The 25021-nt window shown below is 35.6% G+C and overlaps 1 protein-coding gene across 1 annotated transcript in view; it reads right to left on the bottom strand.

The window, feature by feature from the left end:
- Positions 1–25021, bottom strand: part of LOC123791812 (phospholipid-transporting ATPase IB-like) — a 189411-nt gene that overhangs the window by 36541 nt on the left and 127849 nt on the right. Inside the window, exons 27-30 of the mRNA XM_087864917.1 lie at positions 24743–24853; positions 22375–22449; positions 10000–10122; positions 2432–2510 (exon numbers count right to left, since the gene is read on the bottom strand). Of these exons, the coding sequence (XP_087721043.1) occupies positions 2432–2510; positions 10000–10122; positions 22375–22449; positions 24743–24853 (388 nt within the window). The remainder of the gene's footprint in view (positions 1–2431; positions 2511–9999; positions 10123–22374; positions 22450–24742; positions 24854–25021) is intronic.

Genomic DNA, 25021 nt, shown 5'->3' with positions numbered 1-25021 from the left:
TTCTTCATTCTACTTTCTTTCTGGTCTTCAAATTGCATACTTTCTATTAATGTAAGATAAGGTTTCATAATTCTTTCTTCTTCAAATTTACCACTGAGCCACTCTAATAAATTGTTCTTTTTTTTTTTATTAAAAGTTTTCAACTCCAGAATTTTCATTCGGTTCTTTATTATAATTTCTCTTTATTGACAATCTGTTTGATGTGCCTTCATACCTTTAAACATTTCTTTTGGCACTTTGAACATGTTTATATGGCTAATTTGAACTCTTTGTTAAATCTTACATGTAGGCCCTCTCACAGGCAGTTTCTGTTACCTAATTACTTCTTGGTGTATGGGTCATGCAGTCCTGTCTCTGTGTGTCTTGTAATTTTTGGTTGTTGTTGAAAACTGGGAATTTTATGTGATATATTGTAACTACTCTGGATACTAATCCCTCCTCCCTTTATAGCTTATATTGTATTGATGCTTGTGTATTTGTTTTGTGATTTGGCTGGCTATTTTAGTGAAGTCTATTTCCCCAGGGTTAAACCTTGGTATTTCACCTTGGAAGGTGCAGCCCTGGGCAAGCAAAGTCACCTTGGTTTTATCTGGTCTGTTTTGACTGTGTTTTTCCCTGATTTCTCCATTAAGCCGTCTGACTCATTTGGCATTACATTAGTTGTTAGGCTCCACTAATTACCCATGGGTTAGTCTATTGTTTTTGATAATTTTCTGGGGCATAAATTATACAGCAGTCTGATCCAATTAAATTCAGGCTTGGAAAATTTTGAGACAAGTCTTTGAGGTTTGTTCTCACCTTGGGAGAACTATTTTTATCTGTCTCTGTCCCTGGTTCATTCTGGTAAATTAGTAGGCCTATGATTTAGCTTATTGGTCTCAATTAGGAAGAGTTATTATTTTTGAGAACATCCCTATACTTGAACTCTCCCCCTAGTCAGTTTCAAATAGTCACTTCCTTTGGGAAGAGTTTTGGTAATACATAATACCTCTCACCATAGGCAAAATCTTATTGCCACTACTCTTGGTGATAGTGATGTTGTAGTCACTGGTCTTCTTGGCTTGTCTTCCCAACAATCTCTTAGAGATTCTCTGCCCTACAAGCAAGCTGTGGTGAGAGTCCTCAGGAACCCAATATTCTTAGCCTGTAATGCCTATGGTAGAGACTCTGCCTATGGATATAAGTTGATAGGAAAAGGGGCGCTCTAACCTCTTGACCACACTCATCAGGAATTTTGCCTCTTTAACTCAGAGTTGGGGGGGGATGAGAAATGCTGGTGGCTGGCCCCTCCTGTGAGATATGGTAACCCTGGTTGATAATTGAGAAGACTAGTAGTCCTACACTCTTAACCACATCTGCCTGCAGTGGAACTTCCATCAAGCTAGGTTGTGAATAAGGGAGTGAAGGAGTAAGTCATGGCTACAATGCCACAGACTTTTGACATTCTGACTAAGTTGCAGATTTGCCTGAATAAATGTTTCTTTATTTGTCTCTAGGATAATATCCAGAAAATTTGCAGAATTGTGTTTTTATAGTTTTGACCAGTTTGGCTTATTTGGCTGGAGAGCAGATCCCAAGAGCCCCTCACATTTCCATCCCAAAAAGAATTTTTGTAAACTTGGGATTTTGATGTATTTGTTATCATTTGAAAGTTTTGCCCATTTTCTTTACAAGGAAGGGCTTTAGCTATATTAATGGCAGATCCATTCTTTTAAATACCAACAAACACACATACAACTCAAACTCAATGTTTAAAAAAATATGTCCACAATAAAGGACATATTGCTAGTAATACACAATGAAAATTAAATCTGATTAAAGAAAAATAATTACACTATGCATCTTAATTTGTGGCTGTGAACCTATTATATAGCAGTAGCATACTTCGTAAGTATAACTCCTACATTTAGATGTATTATACCCAGGTCAGTCTGTAGAAAAACTTCACACATAATGGTTTTTTTGAAAATTGTACATCAGGAAAAAGAGACTTGGTCCAATAATAAAGTATACTGAACTTGTGTTATAGTCTAAATTGAAGCGTGAGGTTTCGGAAGTGAAACAAGAAATAGACATAAATTTCAAACTTATAGAAGGTATCAAAAATTCATTAGAACTGTTGTGCTTTCTATCAGACCTACTGACTCAAATATTTATTACAAATTAACAATAAAAGCACTAATTTTCAATTTATATATGTCAAAGACAAAATGTGTTCTAAAGATCAACTGTTAAATGTCAACCAAATTGTAACATTACATATAGGTAAATATTTTAAATTCCATTTTTTTTTGCTTTAAGTTCTTTCTGTGGAGACATACACATACACACACACACACACACACACACACACACACACACACACAGAAATATTGGCCCCAGTGTGTAAAACATGCTTTTTGTTGAATATATGAAACAATGAAGCCATTACCATTCTCCAGCATTTTCATGGGCATCCAGAAGAGAATGAAGGAATGGACCAAAGCATTTAAACATTGAAACCAAAACACCTAAAAGAAAGCAAAGCAAGAAAATTATAATAGTACATTGGTCTAAATCTAAAAATATGTTACATTATGAAATATTCTTGTTGTTTGAAACAGTTATAAAGCAAAAATGTTTTCCTGGAGATGGAAAAATTCCATTTCTTCTACTTCTAAAAGAAATGACTGTGAAAGTATGGGATATTATTTGAAAAGAAAACCCATTAAATATAAATTTGTAGAACACAAATATAGAATATTTGTTATAAAAATTATAAAGACCTAAATTATCCAATGAAAAAGAACCAGAAGTAATTTTTAAAAGAAATACAAATATTTTCAATGTTTAGGCTGTAGTATTTTAATATAATTTCATACCTTATTTCATATGATACATTCTGCACCTTTACATCTCCACCTAGACTATGGTCAAAATAAATTTTCATAAACCACATACAATTTTCTTAGAGGAAATCTTTTTTTTTAAGATTTTATTCATTTATTTGACAGAAAGAGAGACAGCAAGAGAGGGAACACAAACAGGGGGAGTGAGAGAGGGAGAAGCAGGCTTCCCACTGAGCAGGGAGTCCAATGCAGAGTTCGATCCCAGAACGTGGGGATCATGACCTGAGCCGAAGGCAGACACTTAACGACTGAGCCACCCAGCCACCCCTCTTTGAGGAAATCTTAATAATATAAAATCTCTAGGGTCAAACAAGGGTACCCCTTGGAGTTAGAAGATGGTTGAACAACAACAAAACAAATCTTTGTTCTTTCGCTTCTAAATATACCTGTTATTTTTATGCTTGCCAGGAAGACTTACAGATAAAGGACTAGAGAAGAAAAAAATGTGGAAAAAACATATTTTGTCCAGTGACCTAAATTTCCTGGAGTAAAACTGTTTTTAGGAAAGAATGTAAGAAACTGGTTTAAAAACACAGCTAATGCCAAATTGGAAAACCTCAAGACTCATGGAATGTTGGGTAGAATACATAGAAGTTTTTGTCTCAATACTGGAGAAAAATTATCCTTGGACTTAGCACAACTCCTGTCCTTCCTAATAAATATTAAAATGCAGATCCACAAGGATTAAATTGTTTCCAGTTAACTTGCTTGTTTTCCAGAACAAAACTCAAGAATAGTCATGGTAATTCAAAATAAAAAGCTTTTGTGTACAGCAAAGGAAGCCATCAACAAAATAAAAAAGCAACCTACTGAATGGGAGAAGATATTTGCAAATGATACATCCAATAAGGAGTAAATATCCAAAATACATTTAAAACCTTCTACAACTCAACACCAAAAAAACCAAATAATCTGATTAAAAAATGGGAAGACATTCTTCTAAAGAAGACATACAGATGGCCAACTAACACATGAAAAGATGCTCAATATCACTAATCATGGAAATGCAAATCAAAACCACAATATCACTTTGTATCTATCAGAATGGCTAAAACCAAAAACACAAGAAACAACAAACGTTGGAAAGAATGTGAAGAAAAAGGAACACTTGTGCACTGTTGGTGGCAATGCAAAGTGGTGCAGCCACTGTAGAAAACAGTATGGAGATTTCTCAAAGAATTAAACATAGAAATACCATATAATCTAGTAATTCCACTACTGGATATTTACCCAAAGAAAACAAAAACACTAATTCAAACAGATACAGGCACTCCTATGTTTCCTGCAGCATTATTTACAATAACCAACACATGGAAGCAACCCAACTGTCCATCCATAGATGAATAGATAAAGAAGATGTGGTACACACACACACACACACACACACACACACACACACTGGAATATTACTCAGCTATAAAAAAGTATGTGAGCCCACCACTGGCAACAATATGGATAGACCTAGAGAATACTATGCTAAGTGAAATAGGTCAGGCAGAGAATGACAAATACCATATGATTTCACTTTTATGTGGAATATCTAAAAAATAGATGAATAAACAAAAAGCAGAAACAGACCCAACAATACAGAGCACACACTGAAGGTTGCTGGGGGTGGGGGGTAGGGGGAATGGGCAAAATGGGTGAGGGGGTGTGAGAGATACAGGCTTCTAGTTGTGGAATGAATAAGTCATGGGGATAAAAGGTACAGCATAGGGAATATAGTCAGTGGTATTGTAATAGTATTGTATGGTGACTGATGGAAGCTACACTTGTGAGCATGGCATAATGTATAGACTTGTTGAATCACTATGTTTTACACTTGAAATAATGTAGCATTGTGTGCCAATGATGCTTCACTAAAAATTTTTTTTAAATAAAAAAAAACACATAAAGAAAAAAGTATTCATAGTTATACAAAAATATCCATCACGTAGGTAAAATTCATGATATCAGGCATCCAATCCAGAATTAGCAGCCATGAAAAAAAAGAAGAAAAATACTACCTAAAATAAAGAAGTAAATAAATCAATTAAATCCAACCCACACCCAACATAGATGTTAGAATTTGCAGACAAGGATGTTGAAAATGTATAACTCTATTCTTCATGTTCAAATGGCAAGTAGGTAAATAGAAGATATAAAACATTTCCAAATAGAAATTCTATGGATTAAAAAACTACAATTTTTGAGATAATAAATTTACTAAATGACAGTAATGCAGATTCAATACTGTAGAAGGAAAAATTAATGACATAGATACTGCAGAAGTAAATTGAAGACAAAAAAAATTTTTTTAAATACCTAAAATTTAACAAAGGAGAATGTATGAAACAAAAATATAGATTTAATAAGGTTTTGGACAACTTTAAGTGATCTAATATATGTATAATTGGAAGCAACAGAAGGAGAGGAGATTGTCCAGAAAAAAATATTTTCAAAAAACAATGGCTGAAAATTTTCTACATTTGATGTAGACTATAAACAAGGAAACTTTCCTTATGAAGGACTTATTAAATGGAAAATATTTCTTTCTTATAAAATGGAAAATATTTTCTATTCTTTAGGGTCCACATTGATCTCCATTACAACTACTCAATTCTGTGATTGTTAACTTTAAGGTAATCACAGGGAATTTGTAAGTGAATGGGCATAGCTACTTCCCAATAAAACTTTATAAAAGCAAGCAGAGGACTAGATTTGGCTTATAGACCATAGTTTGCTGATTTTCTTACTATAAACCTACAGATCCAAGAAGCTCAAAGTACCCCAAGCACAAGAACCATGAAGAAATGAGACATCACAATCAAACTGCTCAAATGTGGTAATAAAGAAAAAGATCTTCAAAGCAGCCAGATGAAAAAAGACACATTAGAGTCATAAAGGTGAAGATAACAGTAATTCCACATAAAAAAAAATGCAAGTAAGAAGACAATGAAAATTGCTGAAAGAAATAAACTATCAACCTAGAATTTTATGCCAAGCAAAAATAGCTTTCAAAAGTAAAGGTAAATGCAGATTTTTTTTGAGATAAATAAAAGCTGAAAGAGTTCATCACCAATGGATTTGCACTACAAGAAATTTTAAAAGAAGTCCTTCAGGCAGAAAGGAAATTACAACAAAAAATAATAATGCAAATCTACACAAAGGATAGAAGATCACTGGAAATAATAAGTTTATGGGTAAAGAAAAACAACAAAAAGTGTTTCACTTGCTATTTAAATCACTTTTAAAAATAATTTTTCAAACAAAAATATGAATATATTATGGGGTTTTTAACATATGTAAAAGTAACATGTACGACAATAGTCCAAAGGTCAGAAGGAGAGAAATGGAGGTATACTATGACGTTTTTTATACTGTGTGTTAATTAGTATATCACTTGAAGGCAGACTATACTAACCTAAAGATGTATGGTATAAAACTTAAAGCAATTTTTTTAAAGATTTTATTTACTTGCATGACAGAGAGATAGAAAGCACAAGTAGGCAGAGCGGCAGGCAGAGGGAGAAGCAGGGGCTCATGGGGCTCAATCCCAGGATGCTGGGATCATGACCTGAGCTGAAGGCAGATGCTTAACTGACTGAGCCACCCAGGCACACCATCAAATTCTTAAAAAAAAAAAAAAAATTAAACCTAAGAAGCCAACAAGGAGATGAAGTGCAATTCACAAAAATTAATCCAAAAGAAGTCAGAACAACAGAAAACAAGGAAAGAAATTATAATTAGGAAAAATGGAAAATATATAGAAAGATGTTAAGTTTACATCAAGACACATCAATAAACACATTAAATATAAATGCTTTAAACACTCGTTTTAAAGGCAGATATCATCAGATTAGATAACAAAGTAAGACTACAAACTGCCTACAAGAAACACACTTTAAATATGAAGACACAAATAGGTTATAAGGATGGAAAAAGATATTTAAAAAAAGATTAAAGTTATAAAAAAAGATAAAAAATTTTTTAAAAGATATAAAAAAGATACAAAAAAGATGTAAAAAAAGCTCAAGTGGTCATGCTAGTATCAGACAAATTAGATTTTAGATCAAAGAAGAAAATAAAAAGGTAATTTCTTAAGGAAAAAGGGATCAACCAAGACAATATAACAATCCTAAACATTTATACACCTAATAACAGTACTTCAAAATACATGAAGCAAAACTGGTAGAACTTCAAAGGGATATAGATGAATCTACACTTTCAGTTGGAGATTTTAGTTCCTCTCCATAATTGATAGAATAATTGAACAGAAAATTAATAAGAATGTAGAAGTTTGAACACTATGAACTTGACCTAATTTAATTATTCTGTCCAAGCAAAGATGAAATATTTGTAAGATAGACCATATTCTGAGCCATGAAGCAATACATTTAAAAGACTCACATTTTTTTCCAGGTATCTATATATTTTTTTTTATTGAAGTACAATTAACATAGAGTGTTATGTTAGTTTCAGGTATACAATATAATGAGTCAATAATCCTAAACATTATTCAGTGCTCATCATGATAAGTGTACTCTTGATTCTCTTTACTTCGCCCATCCTCCTACCCAACTCTCACCTGGCAACCACCAGTTTGTTCTCTGTCTTTAAAAGTCTACTTTTTGACTCTTTTTGTTGTTGTTCACTTGTTTCTTAAATTCCACATTGAGTGAAATCATATGGTATTTGTCTTTCTCTAACTTATTTCACTTAGCATTATACCCTTCTGGCCCATCCATGTTGTTGCAAATAGCAAGATTTCATTATTTTTATGGTTGAGTAATATTCCAGAGTGTATGTACGTGTGTATATATATATATACACACACAACACATCTTCTTTATCCATTCATCTATTGATGAACACATGGATTGCTTCCATATTTTGGCTATTGCAGATAATGCTGCAATAAATATAGGAGTGCAATCCAAGGAAACAGTCAGAAAAACTAAGAGGTAGCCCACGGAATGGGAGAATATATTTGCAAATGGCACTACAGATAAAGGACTGGTATCCAAGATCTACAAAGAACTTCTCAAACTCAATACACGAGAAACAAATAAACAAATCAAAAAATGGGCAGAAGATATGAACAGACACTTTTCCAATGAAGACATACAAATGGCTAACAGACACATGAAAAAATGTTCAAAATCATTAGCCATCAGGGAAATTCAAATCAAAACCACACTGAGATACCACCTTACGCCAGTTAGAATGGCAAAAATTGACAAGGCAAGAAACAACAATTGCTGAAGAGGATGTGGAGAAAGGGGATCCCTCCTACATTGTTGGTGGGAATGCAAGTTGGTACAGCCACTCTGGAAAACAGTGTGGAGGTCCCTTAAAAAGTTAAAAATTGAGCTACCCTATGATCCAGCCATTGCACTACTGGGTATTTACCCCAAAGATACAGACATAGTGAAGAGAAGGGCCATATGCACCCCAATGTTCATAGCAGCAATGTCCACAATAGCTAAATTGTGGAAGGAACCGAGATGCCCTTCAACAGATGACTGGATTAAGAAGTTGTGGTCCATATATACAACGGAATATTACTCAGCTATCAGAAAGAACGAGTTCTCAACATTTGCTACAACATGGACAGCACTGGAGGAGATAATGCTAAGTGAAATAAGTCAAGCAGAGAAAGACAACTATCATATGATTTCTCTCATCTATGGAACATAAGAACTAGGATGATCGGTAGGGGAAGAAAGGGATAAAGAAAGGGGGGGTAATCAGAAGGGGGAATGAAACATGAGAGACTATGGACTATGAGAAACAAACTGAGGACTTCAGAGGGGAGGGGGGTGGGAGAATGGGATAGACCGGTGATGGGTAATAAGGAGGGCACGTATTGCATGGTGCACTGGGTGTTATACACAACTAATGAATCATCGAGCCTTACATCGGAAACCGGGAATGTACTGTATGGTGACTAACATAATATAATAAAAAATCATTAAAAAAAAAAAAAGAAAAGAAAACAAACTGAGGATTACAGAAGGGAGGAGGGTGAAGGGAGGGGGTAACCAGGTGATGGGTATTAAGGAGGGCACGTGTGGTGATGAGCACTGGGTGTCATACGCAACTAATGAATCGTTGAACACTACATCCAAAACTAATGATGTACTATATGTCGCCTAATCAAACATAATAAAAAAATAAAATTAGACTGCCTAAAATAAATAAATAAATAAATAAATAAATAAATAAATAAATAAATAAATAAATATAGGAGTGCATAGGGATTAATTGCAAAATATATAAAGAACTTACACAACACCAAAAAAACAACAATGTGGTATAAAATGGGCAGGGGACCTGAAGAGACATTTTTCTAAAGAAGACATAACAGATGATTAACTGACACATCAAAGATGCTTAACATCACTAATGGTCATGGAAATGCAAATTAAAACCACAATGATATCAATTTACACCTGTCAAAATGGCTGAAATAAAAAATACAAGAAATAACATAAGTGTTGGTGAGAATGTAGAGAAAAAGGAACCCTTGTGTACTGTTGGTAGGAATGCAAATTGCTATACCCGCTGGGGAAAACAGTATAGAAGTTCCTCAAAAAATTGAAAATATAATTATCATGTGATCTAGTACGGCCCTACTGGGTATTTACCCAAAGAAAACAAAAACACTAATTTGAAAAGATACTTGCAGGTGTCTATATTTTCTTAAAGCTTCACTGATGATTGAGATGCAGTTAGGCTTACTCTTACGGCCCGTAAGACCCCTTTAATTCCCCTGCTAAATCTCAACTCTGTGTTCCCAGGAAGAAATCATTCCAAAAGAACCACTTGTCTCATCTAAAAAGACAACAAGTATTTTCCAGGACTGCCGCATTGCACAACATGCCTCCTGAAGCTGCTCAGTGCACAATTTGTGGGACCGTACATGGTGCCTTCTTTTCCTTAAGGCTTCTCTTCCCCACATATTGTTATTTAAACCTCAATTCCCTGCATAAACTTTACTACAAGGCAAATGATTGCACAGGGCTACATTCCCTGGTTTGTAAATTATTTTTTTAAGCATCAGAAAAGGAAAAGACCAAAGGTAACTTTGGCGTTGAGATGAAAGGTCTGCAATAAATCTTCTGTTTACCTTTGTGTTGAAAGTATTCCCTGCCTGAGAGATCCTGTAGAGCTGTGGATATATAAGCAGGCTCTTCTGACTGCAACATTGTTCAAAGATCCCCAGAGTCAAAGGTGGTAATGAAGTGAAAATCTACATAGAAAACAAGGATTTATTAAAAAGAACTTTTAGTCTGTAATTGAGTTAATATTGTAGCAATGTCAATTTCCTGACTTTGATGATGTATTACAACTATTAAGATATCATTATGGGGGAAGCTGGTTGAAGGATACACAGAAATATTTTTGCATCTTCTGGTAAGTCTTAAGCTATTTAAAAATAAAAATTATTTACAAAGAAGATATAGAGTCACATAGATTCAAACACATTTAACAAATCATGACTTAATTTTTCTGATTGATTTGAAATTAAATGTTGCTTTATGAGCATAAAATGAATAAATTTCTTCTTCTGTTAAATGAGCATAAAAATAAATTGAATATCTAGATATTTAAATAATAGGCATAATACTGACCCATTTATCTACCAATAATGACATCTATATCCCTCATAAGAACCAGTTGTTTTATAAGCTAGTTCACTTGTCAGGTCTTGGCACATAGTAGTTACTCAGTAAATAGTGTTGTGAATGTTAGATTTAAAAAAATACACAAAAATTCTTTATCTTGATAATTGTTATCAGAAACAAAGAGATATTTCCTATTCACTTACTCTTCAAATATTTTATTAACAATCATTATGTTAGTAACCATATTAAATGAAAAATACATGATCCTTTAAAAAGTTCTGGACCTTGTCAAGGAAGGAACCTTGTAATAGTAGGTATAATAATATGAGAAAAAAATGGTGAAGTAAGGGAGAAGTTAAAAAAGGAGAAAGAAGGGGAAAGGAGGAAAAGGGAGAGAAAATGAGAAGAGAGGAAAATAGAAGATAGAAATGACATATTTCTGCTCCATTTTGTTTCTGTTTCCAAGGCAGTTTAACCAGGGACTCTTCACAAAGAGCAACAAGATGGTGCAAGCTTCAGTGAGCAAGCATTTTTCACACCTCTGCGCTTCTTAGGCCTGCTGTTGTCTCATTGGCTAAATCCAATCACAGGACCAAACCCAGAGTCAGTGTGAGTGGGTACACCAAAAGGTGTGGATACAGAAGAACATGAACAAATTGGGGGACCTTTATTACAGCAATCTAACATGACGTATGACCTATGTAGATTTTCTAGAATTTTATACAGAATGTTGACAGCAACTACCGCAAGCATTATTCGTTGTCAAACCTCTTTTTTTTCTTTTTCTTTCGTGTGTGTGTGTGTCTCTGTGTGTGTGTGAGTGATTACACTGGCTAGGATCTACAGATGATGTTGAATAGAACTGATAAGAACATACATTCTTCTCTTGTTCCTCATCTTAGGGAAACAGGCTTTGCCATTAGGTATGATGTTAGTTGTAGGTTTTTCACCAAAGCACTTAGTGCTCATCAGAAACCAATGGCTGGTGCTGGTGTAGACTGGGGTCCCAGGGCTCATGGAGGTGATAGGCTGTCTAATGCACCCAGACCCTTTCATTAAAGAGAGTTTAAGTCTCTACATGTAAGAGTTGATTTATGTAACTTGCCATTTAATTATATCAGTATCTACTTCATTTCTAATTAGTTTCTAATAAGCTGTTGTTCTTACATAGGATTCTAATGTGTTATTAATAAGTTAACACTTTATAATAAAATATTCATCTTCATCACTAGCCATACTTATTTTTCTGAAGGCTATTATTTGTTATTAATATAGCTACTGGCTTTTTTAAAAATTATTGTTTACATGGTAAATTTTTTCCCATCCTTTTCCTTTTTACCTATCTGTGCCTTTATATTTGAAGTAGGTTTTGATTTTGTTAATCCAATCTGACAATATCTGCCTTTTAATTACAATATTTAGACCACTTACATTTCAGTGTAATTGTAAATGTGGTTGGATTTAAAACTCCCATCTTCCTACTTTTTTCTATTTGTTGCATGTAGTCTTCCTCTTTCCCTTATTTACTAACTTCTTTTGAAGTAATTGAATATTAAGATTTTATCTCCATTACTGGTTCATTAGAGATAACTTTTGGGGATTTTAGTTATTCCTTAAGGTTTAGAGTATACATATGGAATGTATCACAAAAATCAAATAATAGTACACTCCCAAATCCCTCCTCCCGTTCTTTGTGCTATAGTTATCATACATTTTTATGTTAAATTAATGACAAATCCCAGAATACATTATTAATTTTGCCTTAAACAGTCATCTGTCATTATGATTAAAAATGAGGGGAAAAGGGTAAGTCTTTTATTAATTCCTACATAATTAACATTTCTGTTTCTCTTTATTTCTTTGGATAGATCCAAATTTCATCCTGGTATACTTTTGTGTGAAGAGCTTCCTTTAACATTTCAAGTATTATGGGTCTTCTGGTGATAAATTTCTATTTTCTTGGTTTATTTTCACAAGACATTTTTGCTGGATATAGAATTTTGGGTTAATGGACTTTTTCTTTCTTTCTTTCAGATCTTTATTATTTTTTTAATAATAATTTTTATTATGTTATGTTAGTCACCACAAAGTATATTCTTAGTTTTTGATGTAATGTTCCATGATTCATTATTTGCGTATAACACCCAGTGCATCATGCAATATGTGCCCTCCTTACTACCCATCACTGGCCTATCCCAATCCCCCACCCCCCTCCCCTCTGAAGCCCTCAGTTTGTTTTCCAGAGTCCACAGTCTCTCATGGTTCATTTCCCCTTCTGTTTACCCCCCTTCTTTCTTCCCTTCCTTCCCCTACCGATCTTCCTATTTCTTTTTGTTTGTTTGTTTTCCGATGTTCCTATTTATGTTCTATAAATGAGTGAAACCATATGATAATTGTCTTTCTCTGCTTGACTTATTTCACTTAGCATTATCTCCTCCAGTCCTGTCCACAGCAAATGCTGTGTAATCGTTCTTTCTGATGGCTGAGTAATATTCCATTGTATATATGGACCACAACTTCTTAACCCAGTCATCTGTTGAAGGGCATCTCGGCTCCTTCCACAATTTAGCTATTGTGGACAATGCTGCCATGAACATTGGGGTGCATATGGCCCTTCTCTTCACTACGTCTGTATCTTTGGGGTAAATACCCAGTAGTGCAATGGCTGGATCATAGGGTAGCTCAATTTTTAACTTTTTAAGGGACCTCCACACTGTTTTCCAGAGTGGCTGTACCAACTTGCATTCCCACCAACAGTGTGGGAGGGATCCCCTTTCTCCACATCCTCTCCAACATTTGTTGTTTCCTGCCTTGTCAATTTTTGCCATTCTTTTTTTTTCTTCAAGTTCTTTTATTTTACTTTATTTCATACAAACATATCCATGCATTACATCTTCCAGTTACTTGTCATTCTAATTTGTATATGGTAATATATGATGGTTTTACTTATTTAAATATTTTTTGACATAATAAAAAATTAAAAAAAAATTTTTTTGGCATTTGAACTAATGTTAATTCTCCCCATTACAGGTAATGTTTCATTGAAAAAAAAATTTTAATTTTTTTTATTATATTATGTTAGTCACCATACAGTACATCCCTGGTTTTTGATGTAAAGTTCACTGATTCATTAGTTGCGTATAACACCCAGTGCACCATGCAATACATGCCCTCCTTACTACCCATCACCAGCCTATCACATTCCCCCCCCCCGAAGCCCTCAGTTTGTTTCTCAGAGTACATAGTCTCTCATGCTTCATTACCCCTTCTGATTACCCCCCTTTCTTTATCACCGGAGGAGATAATGCTAAGTGAAATAAGTCAAGCAGAGAAAGACAATTATCATATGATTTCTCTCATCTATGGAACATAAGAACTAGGAAGATCGGTAGGGGAAGAAAGGGATAAAGAAATTTTTGCCATTCTAACTGGCGTAAGGTGGTATCTCAATGTGGTTTTGATTTGAATTTCCTTGATGGCTAACAATTTTGAACATTTTTTCATGTGTCTGTTAGCCATTTGTATGTCTTCATTGGAAAAGTGTCTGTTCATATCTTCTGCCCATTTTTTTATGTGTTTTTTGTTTCCTGTGTATTGAGTTTGAGAAGTTCTTTGTAAATCTTGGATACTAGTCTTTTATCTGTAGTGTCATTTGCAAATATCTTCTCCCATTCCGTGGGCTGCCTCTTAGTTTTTTTGACTGTTTCCTTGGCTGTGCGGAAGATTTTTATCTTGATGAAGTCCCACAAGTTCATTTTTTCTTTTGATTCTCTTGCCTTTGGAGATGTGTCATGAAAAAAGTTGCTGTGGCCGATGTCAAAGAGGTTGCAGCCTATGTTCTCCTCTAGGATTTTGATGGATTCCTGTCTCACATTGAGGTCTTGCTTCCATTTGGAGTTTATCTTTGTGTATGGGTGAGAGAGTGGTCAAGTTTCATTCTTTTGCATATAGCTGTCCAATTTTCCCAGCACCATTTATTGAAGAGACTGTCTTTTTCCACTGGATGTCTTTTCCTGCTTTATCAAAGATTAGTTGCCCAAAGAGCCGAGTGTCTATTTCTGGGTTCTCTATTCTGTTCCATTGGTCTATGTGTCTGGTTTTGTGCCAGTACCATGCTGTCTTGTGATCACAGCTTTGTAGTATAGCTTGAAATCCGGCATTGTGATGCCCCCAGCTTTGTTTTTCCTTTTCAACAATTCCTTGGCGATTTGGGGCTTTTTCTGGTTCCACACAAATTTGAGGGCTGTTTGTTCCAGTTCCTTGAAAAATGTCATTGGTATTTTGATCGGGATGGCATTGAAAGTGTAGATTGCTCTGGGTAGCATAAACATTTTAACTATGTTTATTCTTCTGATCCATGAGCGTGGAATATTTTTCCATCTTTTTGTGTCTTCCTCAATGTCTTTCAAGAGTGATTTGTAGTTTCTAGAATATAGATCCTTTACATCTCTTGGTTAAGTTAATTCCGAGATAACGTATGGCTTTTGGTGCTATTGTAAATGGAATGGATTCCCTAATTTCTCTTTCTTCAGTCTCATTGTTCGTGTATAGAAATGCAACTGATTTCTGAGCATTGATTTTGTATCCTGCCACATTATTGAATTGCTCTATAAGTTCTAGTAGTTTGGGGGTGGAGTCTTTTGGGTTTTCCATATAGTGTATCATGTTGTCTGTGAAGAGAGACAGATTGACTTCTTCTTTGCCGATTTGGATACCTTTTATCCCTTTTTTGTTGTCTGATTGCAGTTGCAAGGACTTCTAGTACTATGTTGAATAATAATGATGAGAGTAGGCTTCCTTGTCGTGTTCCTGATCTTATGGAAAAGGCTTTCAGCTTTTCCCCCATTGAGAATGATATTCGCTGTAGGATTTTCATAGATGGTTTTTATGAAATTGAGGAATATCCTCTATTCCTACACTCTGAAGGGTTTTAATCAGGAAAGGATGCTGTATTTTGTCATATGCTCTTTCTGCATCAATTGAGAGGATCATATGGTTCTTGACTCTTTCCTTGTTGATATGATCTATCACACTGAGTTTTGCGAATGTTGAACCTCCCTTGCATCCCAGTGATGAATCCCACTTGCTCTTGATGGATAATACTTTTAATGTATTGTTGGATCCTATTAGCTAGGATCTTATTGAGAATTTTGGTGTCCATATTCATCAGGGAAATCGGTCTGTAATTCTCCTTTTTGATGGGGTCTTTGCCTGGTTTGGGGATCAAGGTAATACTGGACTCATAGAATGAGTTTGGTAGTTTTCCTTCTGTTTCTATTTTTTGAAACAGCTTCAGGAGAATAGGTATTATTTCTTCTTTGAATGGTTGGTAGAATTCTCCAGGGAATCTGTCAGGCCCTGGACTCTTGTTTTGGGGGAGGTTTTTGATCACTGCTTCAGTCTCTTCATAATTAATTGGTCTGCTTAAATCATCAATTTCTTCCTGTTTCAGTCTTGGTAGTTTATAGGCTTCCAGGAAGGCATCCATTTCTTCCAGGTTGTTTAATTTATTGGCATAAAGCTGTTGATAAAGGTTTCTAATGATCTTTCCTATTTCATTGGTGTTGGTTGTGATCTCTCCCCTTTCATTCATAATTTTATTAATTTGGGTCCTTTCTCTATTCTTTTGAATAAGTCTGGCCAGTGGCTTATCGATCTTATTTATTCTTTCAAAGAACTAGCTTCTAGTTCTATTGATCTGCTCTACTGTGCTCCTGGTTTCTAATTCATTGATCTCTGCTCTAATCTTGATCAACTGCTTTCTTGTGTGTGGGTTAGGCCTGTTCTGTTCCAGCTCCAGCTTCTTGAGGTGAGAATATAAAAACTGCCTTTTAGATTTTTCTATTCTTTTGAGTGAGGCTTGGATGGCTATGTATTTTCCCCTTAGGACCACCTTTGCAGTGTCCCATAGGTTTTGGACCAATGTGTTTTCATTCTCGTTGGTCTCCATAAAATGTTTAAACTGATTTTTAATTTCCTGGTTTACCCAATCATTCTTGAGCAGGATGGTTCTTAGTTTCCAAGTGTTTGAGATTCTTCCAAATTTTTCCTTGTGATTGAGTTTCAGTTTCAAAGCATTGTGCTCTGAGAATATGCAGGGAATAATCTCAGTCTTTTGGTATTGGTTGAGACCTGTTTTGTGACCCAGTATATGGTCTATTGAGGAGAAAGTTCCGTGTGCATTCAAAAAGAATGAGTATTCTATTGTTCTGGGGTGTAGTGTTATGTATATACCTATGAGGTCCATCTGGTCCAATATGTCATTCAAAGCTCTTGTTTCTTTGTTGATTTTCTGCTTAGGAGATCTGTCTGTTGCTGAGAGCGGAATGTTGAGGTCCCCTACTATTAACATATTATCTATATGTCTCTTTATTCTGGTTAAGAGTTGGCTTGTGTATCTAGCTGCTCCCCTGTTGGGGGCATAGATATTTATAATTGTCATATCCACTTGTTGGATACATCCTTTAAGAATAATATAGTGTCCTTCTGTATCTCTGACTACAGTCTTTAGTTTAAAACCCAATCTGTCTGATATGAGAATTGCTACCCCAGCTTTCTTTTGAGGTCCATTGGCATGAAAAATGGTTTTCCATCCCTTCACTTTCAGTCTGGATGTATCTTTCGGTTCAAAATGAATCTCTTGTAGACATCAAATGGATGGGTCATGTCTTTTTATCCAATCTGCAACCCTATGGCATTTTATGGGAGCATTTAGGCCAATCACATTGAGAGTGATTATTGAGAGATACGATTTTAACGATGTCATGTTGCCTGTGAAGCCTTTTTTCTATAGATTGTAAATTTCTGTTCCGTATCACTCTTGGGGCCTTTTTACTTTTATAGAACCCCCCCTTAATATTTCATATAGGGCTGGCTTGGTGGTTACGAATTCCTTCAGTTTCTGCCAATCCTGGAAGGTCCTTATCTCTCCATCAATTCTGAATGACAGCCTTGCTGGATAAAGGATCCTTGGCTGCATGTTCTCAGATAGAGGTTTGAAAATAGTCTGCCAACCCTTCATAGCCTGCCAGGTCTCTGTAGATGTGTCTGATGTTATTCTGATAATTTTCCCTCTGTACGTAAGAATTTTCTTCCCCCTGGCTGCTTTCAATACTGTATCCTTGGATCTAATATTTGCGAATTGCACTATGATGTGATGTGATGTTGGTCTGTTGTCATTGACCTTGGGAGGGGTCCTCTCTGCCTCTTGGACAGGAATGCTTGTTTCCTTTGCCAGATTAGGGAAGTTCTCAGCTACAGTTTGTTCAAATATCTCTTCTAGACTGCTTTCCTTCTCCACCCCCTCAGGGATGCCGATGATTCTGACATTGGAATGTTTCATTGAGTCAGTAATCTCCTGTAATCTACATTCCTGAGATTGGATTTTTTTGAGCCAAGTTTCTGTTTTAACTTTCTCTTCTACCATCCCATCCTCCAATTCACTAATTCGTTCTTCTGCCTCGTTTACCCTGGCTGTCAGAGCGTCTAGTTTAGACTGCAATTGATTCATAGCATTTTTAATTTCTGCCAGATTTGCTCTCATTTCTGCCCTCAGAGATTCTATATTCTCATTAATATTTTCATTAATATTTTTTTCAGGCCTACACATCATCTTACCATTGTTACTCTGAACTCCATTTCTGATAATTTGGTTATATCCATGTCCATCAGTTCTGTGGCAGAGGCCACAGTCTCTGTCTCCTTTCTTTGCTGAGGGTTTCTCCTCCATGTCATTCTGATGAGGAGAGGTTGCAGGGATGCACAGAGCCCAAATTATTGACCAGGACCTTGGCAGTGTGCACTTGTTTTATAGGGACCCTAGGGATGTGGGTTTCTTGATTTTTCATCCTGCCTTCTTGGGGAGGGGCCTGCCGCACTGATACTCAGGCAACCCTGTTTGGGTAGAGTCACCCTGTCGCCTGCAAGGGGGGACAGGGATGGGCACAATGAGCGGGTATTTCTGGGCTTTTGTTCTCTGGTGGCTTTCCCTGGTGGTTTTCTGTGACTCTTCTGAGAGTCAGAGCAGCACTGGCTGTATCCTAGCCTCTGTCACAGAACAGAGAGATCACAGTCCACTCTCCACTGAGCTCTCTTGGCCTCTTTAACACTGTTTCTGTTGGTGCTGCTAAAAACCCTGCAGCATCCCGGGTTATGCACCCCACAGCCGCGCTCCCAGTCCTCACTTCCAGGGCCGGCACGTCTCTGTCCTTTGTGTTTCTAACACCACCAGCTGCCCCCAGTTCCCACGCATGCTCCCAAGCTCCCTTTTTCAGTGTGGTTCATGCGCGCTTCGGAGCACCAGTTTTCAGTCTGGTCACACACGCGCGCAGTCCCTAGCTCTTAGTTTCAGTCTAGTTCGAGTCTGCTCTCCCGAGCTCCGGTTTTCAGTTTGGATGCGTGCGCTCCCAAGCTCCCAGTATCAGTCCAGTTCCAGTGAGCACTCCAGAGCTCCAGTTCTCAGTCTGGTTGCACACGCATTTCCGGGCTCCCGGTCTCAGTCTGCTTTGTCACAGGTGCCGGTCCGCGAGTCTGGCCCGCTCCCCAGTGCAGGTGGCTACTGCTTCCCAGTACCCAAGCGCGGTGGCTCCCTCCCCTTTCTGTTTATCTTCCGATATCTAGGCACAGACTTTCAGCTCCCTGCTTCATACCTAGAGACCAAGCACCAGAAATGTTCTGTTTGTAGAGATTCAGATGTATCTTCTTACGTCTCAGGCTGATTTCATGAGTGTTCAGGATGGTCTGGCAGATACCCAGCTCAACTCAAGGGACCAGATGAAAAAAGGGGTCCCCTACTCCTCCACCATCTTTTCTCCCAACCTCTCTTTCAGATCTTTAAAGATAGTCCATTGTCTTTGGCCCTGCATGGTTTTCAATGAGAAATGTGTTCTTATTCCTACATTTATTTTCTATATGTAATATTTATCTGGTTGATTTAAAGATTATTCTCTTGGTCACTGGTTTTCAACAATTTGGTTATGAAGAACATTTGTGTGTTTTTCTGACTTTTCTCTCTGTGCTTCTGTAATTGCTATGTCTTCATATTTACCTATCCTATTTCTGAAGTTTCTAATTTGCTCTTAATCCCACCCAGAAAAATGTCCATTTCCTACTTGTATTTTTCATCACAAGGTTCTATTTGGTTCTTTTCTATATCTTCTGTTTTTCTCATTATGTTCATTTCTTCCTCTATATTATTGCACATGTTCATAAGATTTAAAATATCTGTGTTAAGTCCTTATCTACTAATTCCAACATCTTTATAATTTTTATATCTGCTCTCATTGACTTATTTTTCACACTATGGATCTTATTTCCCTATTTCTTTGCATGACTGAGATATTTTATTAGAGGCACAACTTTGAATTTTGTGTTCTTGAGTACTTAATTTTGTTCTTCTTTTCAATTATTTTTAGTTTATTTGTATGCATTTGATATTTTCTGTGGCTTTGGAGCCCCCTTTGCCTCTATTTCTTTTTTTAAGATTTTTATTTATTTATTTATTTATTTATTTATTTATTTATTTATTTATTTATGATGTTCAATTAGCCAACATATAGTTTTTGGTGTAGTGTTCAATGATTCATTAATTAGTTTTGTATAACACCCAGTGTTCATCACCACATGTGCCCTCTTTAATACCTATCACCCTGTTACCCCCACCCCCTCCCTTCTATAACCCTCAGTTTGTTTCCCAGAGTCCAGAGTCTCTCACAGTTTGCCCCCCTCTCTGATTTCTTCCCATTCAATTTTCCCTCCTTTCCCCTGGGGTCCTTTGCGCTATTCCTTATATTCCACATATGAGTGAAACCATATGATAATTGTCTTTCTCTGCTTGACTTATTTCACTTAGCATAATCCCCTCCAGTCCCATCCATGTCAATGCAAATGGTGGGTATTCATCCTTTTTGATGGCTGAGTAATATTCCATTGTATATATGAACCACATCTTTTTTTATCCATTCATCTCTTGAAGGACATGTTGGCCCTTTAAATATTGTTTGCCTGTTTGATTTGCAGGTAAGTAACTTGAGAATTAGTTTGATGGTTTTTTTTAAGATTACTTTTAAATTTTGTTATGAAGGACCCAGAATAGTGGGTTTTTGTTTTTGTTTTTTTTTTTTGTTTTTGTGTTTTTTTTTGAAGTGTAACTTAAGTTTTCCCAATATCATGTGTAACTAGTTATTCTTAGCCCTGAATTAGCTCCAAGAATTCATCCTACTGCTTTCTGGTTGTTCTTTCCCTAGCTCTGGATAGATTTTTCTTACACATACACAAACCAGAACCAAAGGCTCAAGGGGATGCTCTACAGATCTTCAGAGTCACTCTTGTCTATCTCTCTTGGTACAGTTTTCTCTTTTGACATTCTAGCTACCTGGGCCCACTGAGCTCCAACCTCTATGTCTTCAATTCATTAAGACACCAGGCTTTCTTTTGGGTCCATCTTCCTGCACTGTGGCTTGGATATAGTCCTTCTCTCAAGGATCACAGTCATGAGGAGCCTTTGTTTAATGTTTGAAAACCATTGTTTTATATATTTTGGCTGACACTGTAGTTTATTTCTGGTAGGAGGGCAATTCCTATAGCAATTAGTCATACGTGGGCAGAAGCAGAAATAATATATGACCTCTAGAAACACTATGACAACCTATTTAAATTTAGTTATTAAATAAGCAATCTAGCTCTCTTATTGCCAGTAACTATTGAAATGTCCTAGGCTTCATCCTTTTCCCATCTGTAAAATATATATGTAATGATAAGATTTAATAAGTCGATGGATATTAATAAGTCATCATATACTATCCTAAAATGTCCATAATATCTGTGGCCTATGTATTCATAGTGAATTTTCTCACACAAAGACTCTGCCACCCCAGTCTGTAATGAAACTGAAAAAAAAAAAAAAAGAATTGAGTATTGTCATCTGTGACCAAAAGCCTGGTAGAGACAAATATGTGTATGACTTGAGGTTCACTGATGTAGTGTTCTAGCCAAGTATGTCTAGAATTGACATGTGCACAACTGTAACTATTCATAGTCCTAGACATTTTTGTACTATTGGACACTCAGTGACTTCTGTCTGTGCTGTTTCAGAATTCAAGCTCCTAGAAGACAGAATTTCAGGGATTAAAGCACAGAGTATCCAGATTGTAATATGCTATGATAATGTAGTACAGAAGAAAGGTCATAATATACTCACTGGGAGCCTAATTTCTATGCTAGGTTTCAATAACCTCTAATCTTTAAAGTGGAACAATAAAGAAGAAAAATAAAACAAAAATTTAAAGGTGAATTAAAAGACCATTTAATCATACTATTTATTTCTGAATTTAAAATGACTTAAGAAATGGTATGGGATTGTTAGTTTCAGAAAATTCCCAATTATTTATTATCTTTATTATTTATTATAGGACTTCATATCAAAATTCATCATTTCCTACAAACACAGGGTGAAATATTTACAAAAGGACAAATTTTCTACCAGGAGGTTTAAAAGGCCAGGGAAATTACACCATAAACACACACCCACATATACAGATATAAATAAATATTAATTATATGTACTAAATGGAATGGGTAGAGGTAGAATTCAATAATAATTACTTGGCTTAAAAGCCTAAAAATGTTGTACAGGCATATAGTAAGGAGGTTTTGGATGTATTATCAAAATGCATTGCATAGAAATTTAATGTAGTTGCTGTAGAATGATCTCTTATGATTGAAATAATGTGTGGAGAGTATGGGCTTCTGCAAGATGTGTTGCAGCAACAAAGGCTCTAAAGATGTATTTGTGCTGCCTGCTATGTGCAGAAGATTAACTTAGACACACTTCCCAGACATAAACAGCATGCTATCAGATAGAGATGGAGAATGCTTACCACATTGTACAAGCTGATGCACCAATGTTCAAATATAATCTGCCCAGAAAATCCATTAACAAAGCCGAACCAAAGCTGAAAGAGAAGAAATTTCAAGAAGTTTTATATCAATATTGACCTAAATGTTTCCATTCACCGAAGTACTTAAAATCAATCTTGAGTATTTGAGCCTACCAGAAAGCTAGTACATTTATTTTAGAATTTTTATTTCATTCTTTGTTACTGTTCTTTCTCTATCAAAAGATAATTTCAATGAAATATTTAGATCTAATTGTCCAATAACGCATTGCTTCAGTAAAGAATGATATTGAGTTGTAAACCTTCAGAATGATTTTGTCTATGGCTTCAGCAAATTGTAGCATCTGCAATTGATAACATTTGCTACTGGCCCAGCCAAAGAAAGGAGAACTCCTAATTCAAAGATTTACAACCCTCTATGTTTATTGCAGCATTATTTACAATAACAAAAATGTGGAAGCAACCTAAGTGTTCATCAACAGATGAATGGATAAAGAAGGGGTGGCATATATAATTTCCAATGAAATATCGCTCAACTGTAAAAAGGTATCAGATCCCACCATTTGCAACAACATGGATGGATTTAGAGGATATCCCTCTTTGACACGAGTTTGTATGTGTTACTTTCTCTGTAACTTTTTGGAAGAGTTTGAGGAAGACGTGTTAATTCTTCTTTGAATGATCGGTATAATTTTTCAGAGAGGTGTTTGATTACTGATCTCATCTCCTTACTACTTACAGTCTGTTCATATTTTCTATTTCTTCATTATTTGCCCAGCTGATTTTTGACAAAGGTGCAAAATCAATTTAATGGAAGGATAACCTTTTCATCAAATAGTACTGAAGTAATTGGATCTCCATGGGCAAAATAACCAGACAATCTAAACCCTCCACTGTATACAAAAATTAACTGAAAATGAATCATGACAGTAAGTTTAAAACACTTTTAGAAAACTACATAGAGGAAAATCTTTGGAATCTAGAGCTAGACAAAGAGTTTTTTGACATAGAACCAAAAGCAAGATCCATAAAAGGAAAATATATAAATTGGACCACAACAAAATTAAAAACTTTTGTACTCTGACTCTATTAAGATGACAAAACAACATGATACAGACTGGAAGAAAATATTTGCAAACTACTTATCTGCCAGAGGACTAACATCTAAAATATGTGAATTCTCAAAACTTAAGAGTGAAAAAACAATTCAGTTAGAAAATGGACAAAAAATATGAAGACACATTTCACTGAAGAAGATATGAAAAGAGCAAAAAAGTACATGAGAAGATGTTCAAAATCATTAGCTCCTATGGAAATGCAATTTAAAACTACAATGACATATCACTACCCATCTATGAGAATGGCTAAAAAATAATGATAACATCAAGTGCTGATAAAGATCCAGAGAAACAAGATAACAAATGCTTTGCTGGTGGGAACTGAAAATGGTAAAGTCACTCTGGAAAATAGTTGGGAGTTTCTTTTAAAATTAAACATGCACTTACCATATGATCCAGCAATTGTACTCTTGGACATTTGTCCTAAATAAATGAAAACTTGTGCTTGCACAAAATCTACACACAAATGCTCTTCAGCAGGTGGACAAAAAATTATGTTAAGGGAACAAATGATACAGGAAACAACTTGTATCAATCCAAGGGAATTATACTGATTGAAAAAAATCCAATCTCAAAAGGTTATATACTACATGATTCTGCTTTTATAAAATTCTTGAAAGAACAAAATTATAAGGATAGGGAACAGATGAGTCACTGTCAGGGGTTAGGGATGGCAGTGGATACAAAGGGGTAGTATGAAGGGGATCCTTGTGGTGATGGTACAGGTCTGTATCATTGGGGGAGGGTTGGAGAGGGAAACAGGTTTCTGCCTTGATTTATGTGGTGTTTATATCAATCTACACATGGATAAAGGTACAAAGAATCACACAAGTATGTGTAAAGCTGGTGAAATATGAATATGTTCTGTTGGGTTTGTCCTGGAGTTATTCAAGGTGTTCTTTGGGGGGAAATTGGGTGAATGTTTCACAGGACCTCCTAAAAATATTTTTTGTAACTTCCTGTGAATATATAATTATTTCAAAATAAAATATCTAAAAATATATTTCCATAGCCAAATTAGAGGCTTACACAGGTATTTTTTAAGTCAGGATGGTTGTTAGAAGATTCAAACTTACTGAATAATTTTGAGTGAAAACCTAAAGCAAAATTATGTAATGGTAATAATTTAAGTGATACAAATATGGGGGGGGGGGAACAACCCTAAACTACCAAGCCTGATATCAAAGAAAGATCTAACTTTTCCATGAAAGAAAGTTTATCTCTTTTCTTACCTCAATAATGTATAACACTACATTTTTGTAGAAACAATACAATATGCATTTCGTCACTCGAAAATGATTCCAAGCTCCATGTACCAACAGAAGCTTCTCCAAGTAGCTAAACTAAAAGAAGGAGACAACAGTCAGTGCAAGTTCAAACAAACCTACCATTTAGTGACAAAACCCACAAAAGGTCATTTTCTCAGCATTTCACACCTAAGTTCCCACTCTAGAAAATATAACACAGAAGGAAACAGAATGAAACCAATTTCGCAGACAACCTGACATGGC

Source organism: Ursus americanus, chromosome 10, assembly GCF_024610735.1.
Source record: "Ursus americanus isolate L20-20 chromosome 10, mUrsAme1.1.p, whole genome shotgun sequence".
NCBI lineage: Eukaryota > Metazoa > Chordata > Mammalia > Carnivora > Ursidae > Ursus > Ursus americanus.
The sequence above is the reverse complement of the archived record's forward strand: the minus strand, read 5'-3'. Positions and strand labels throughout refer to the sequence as shown.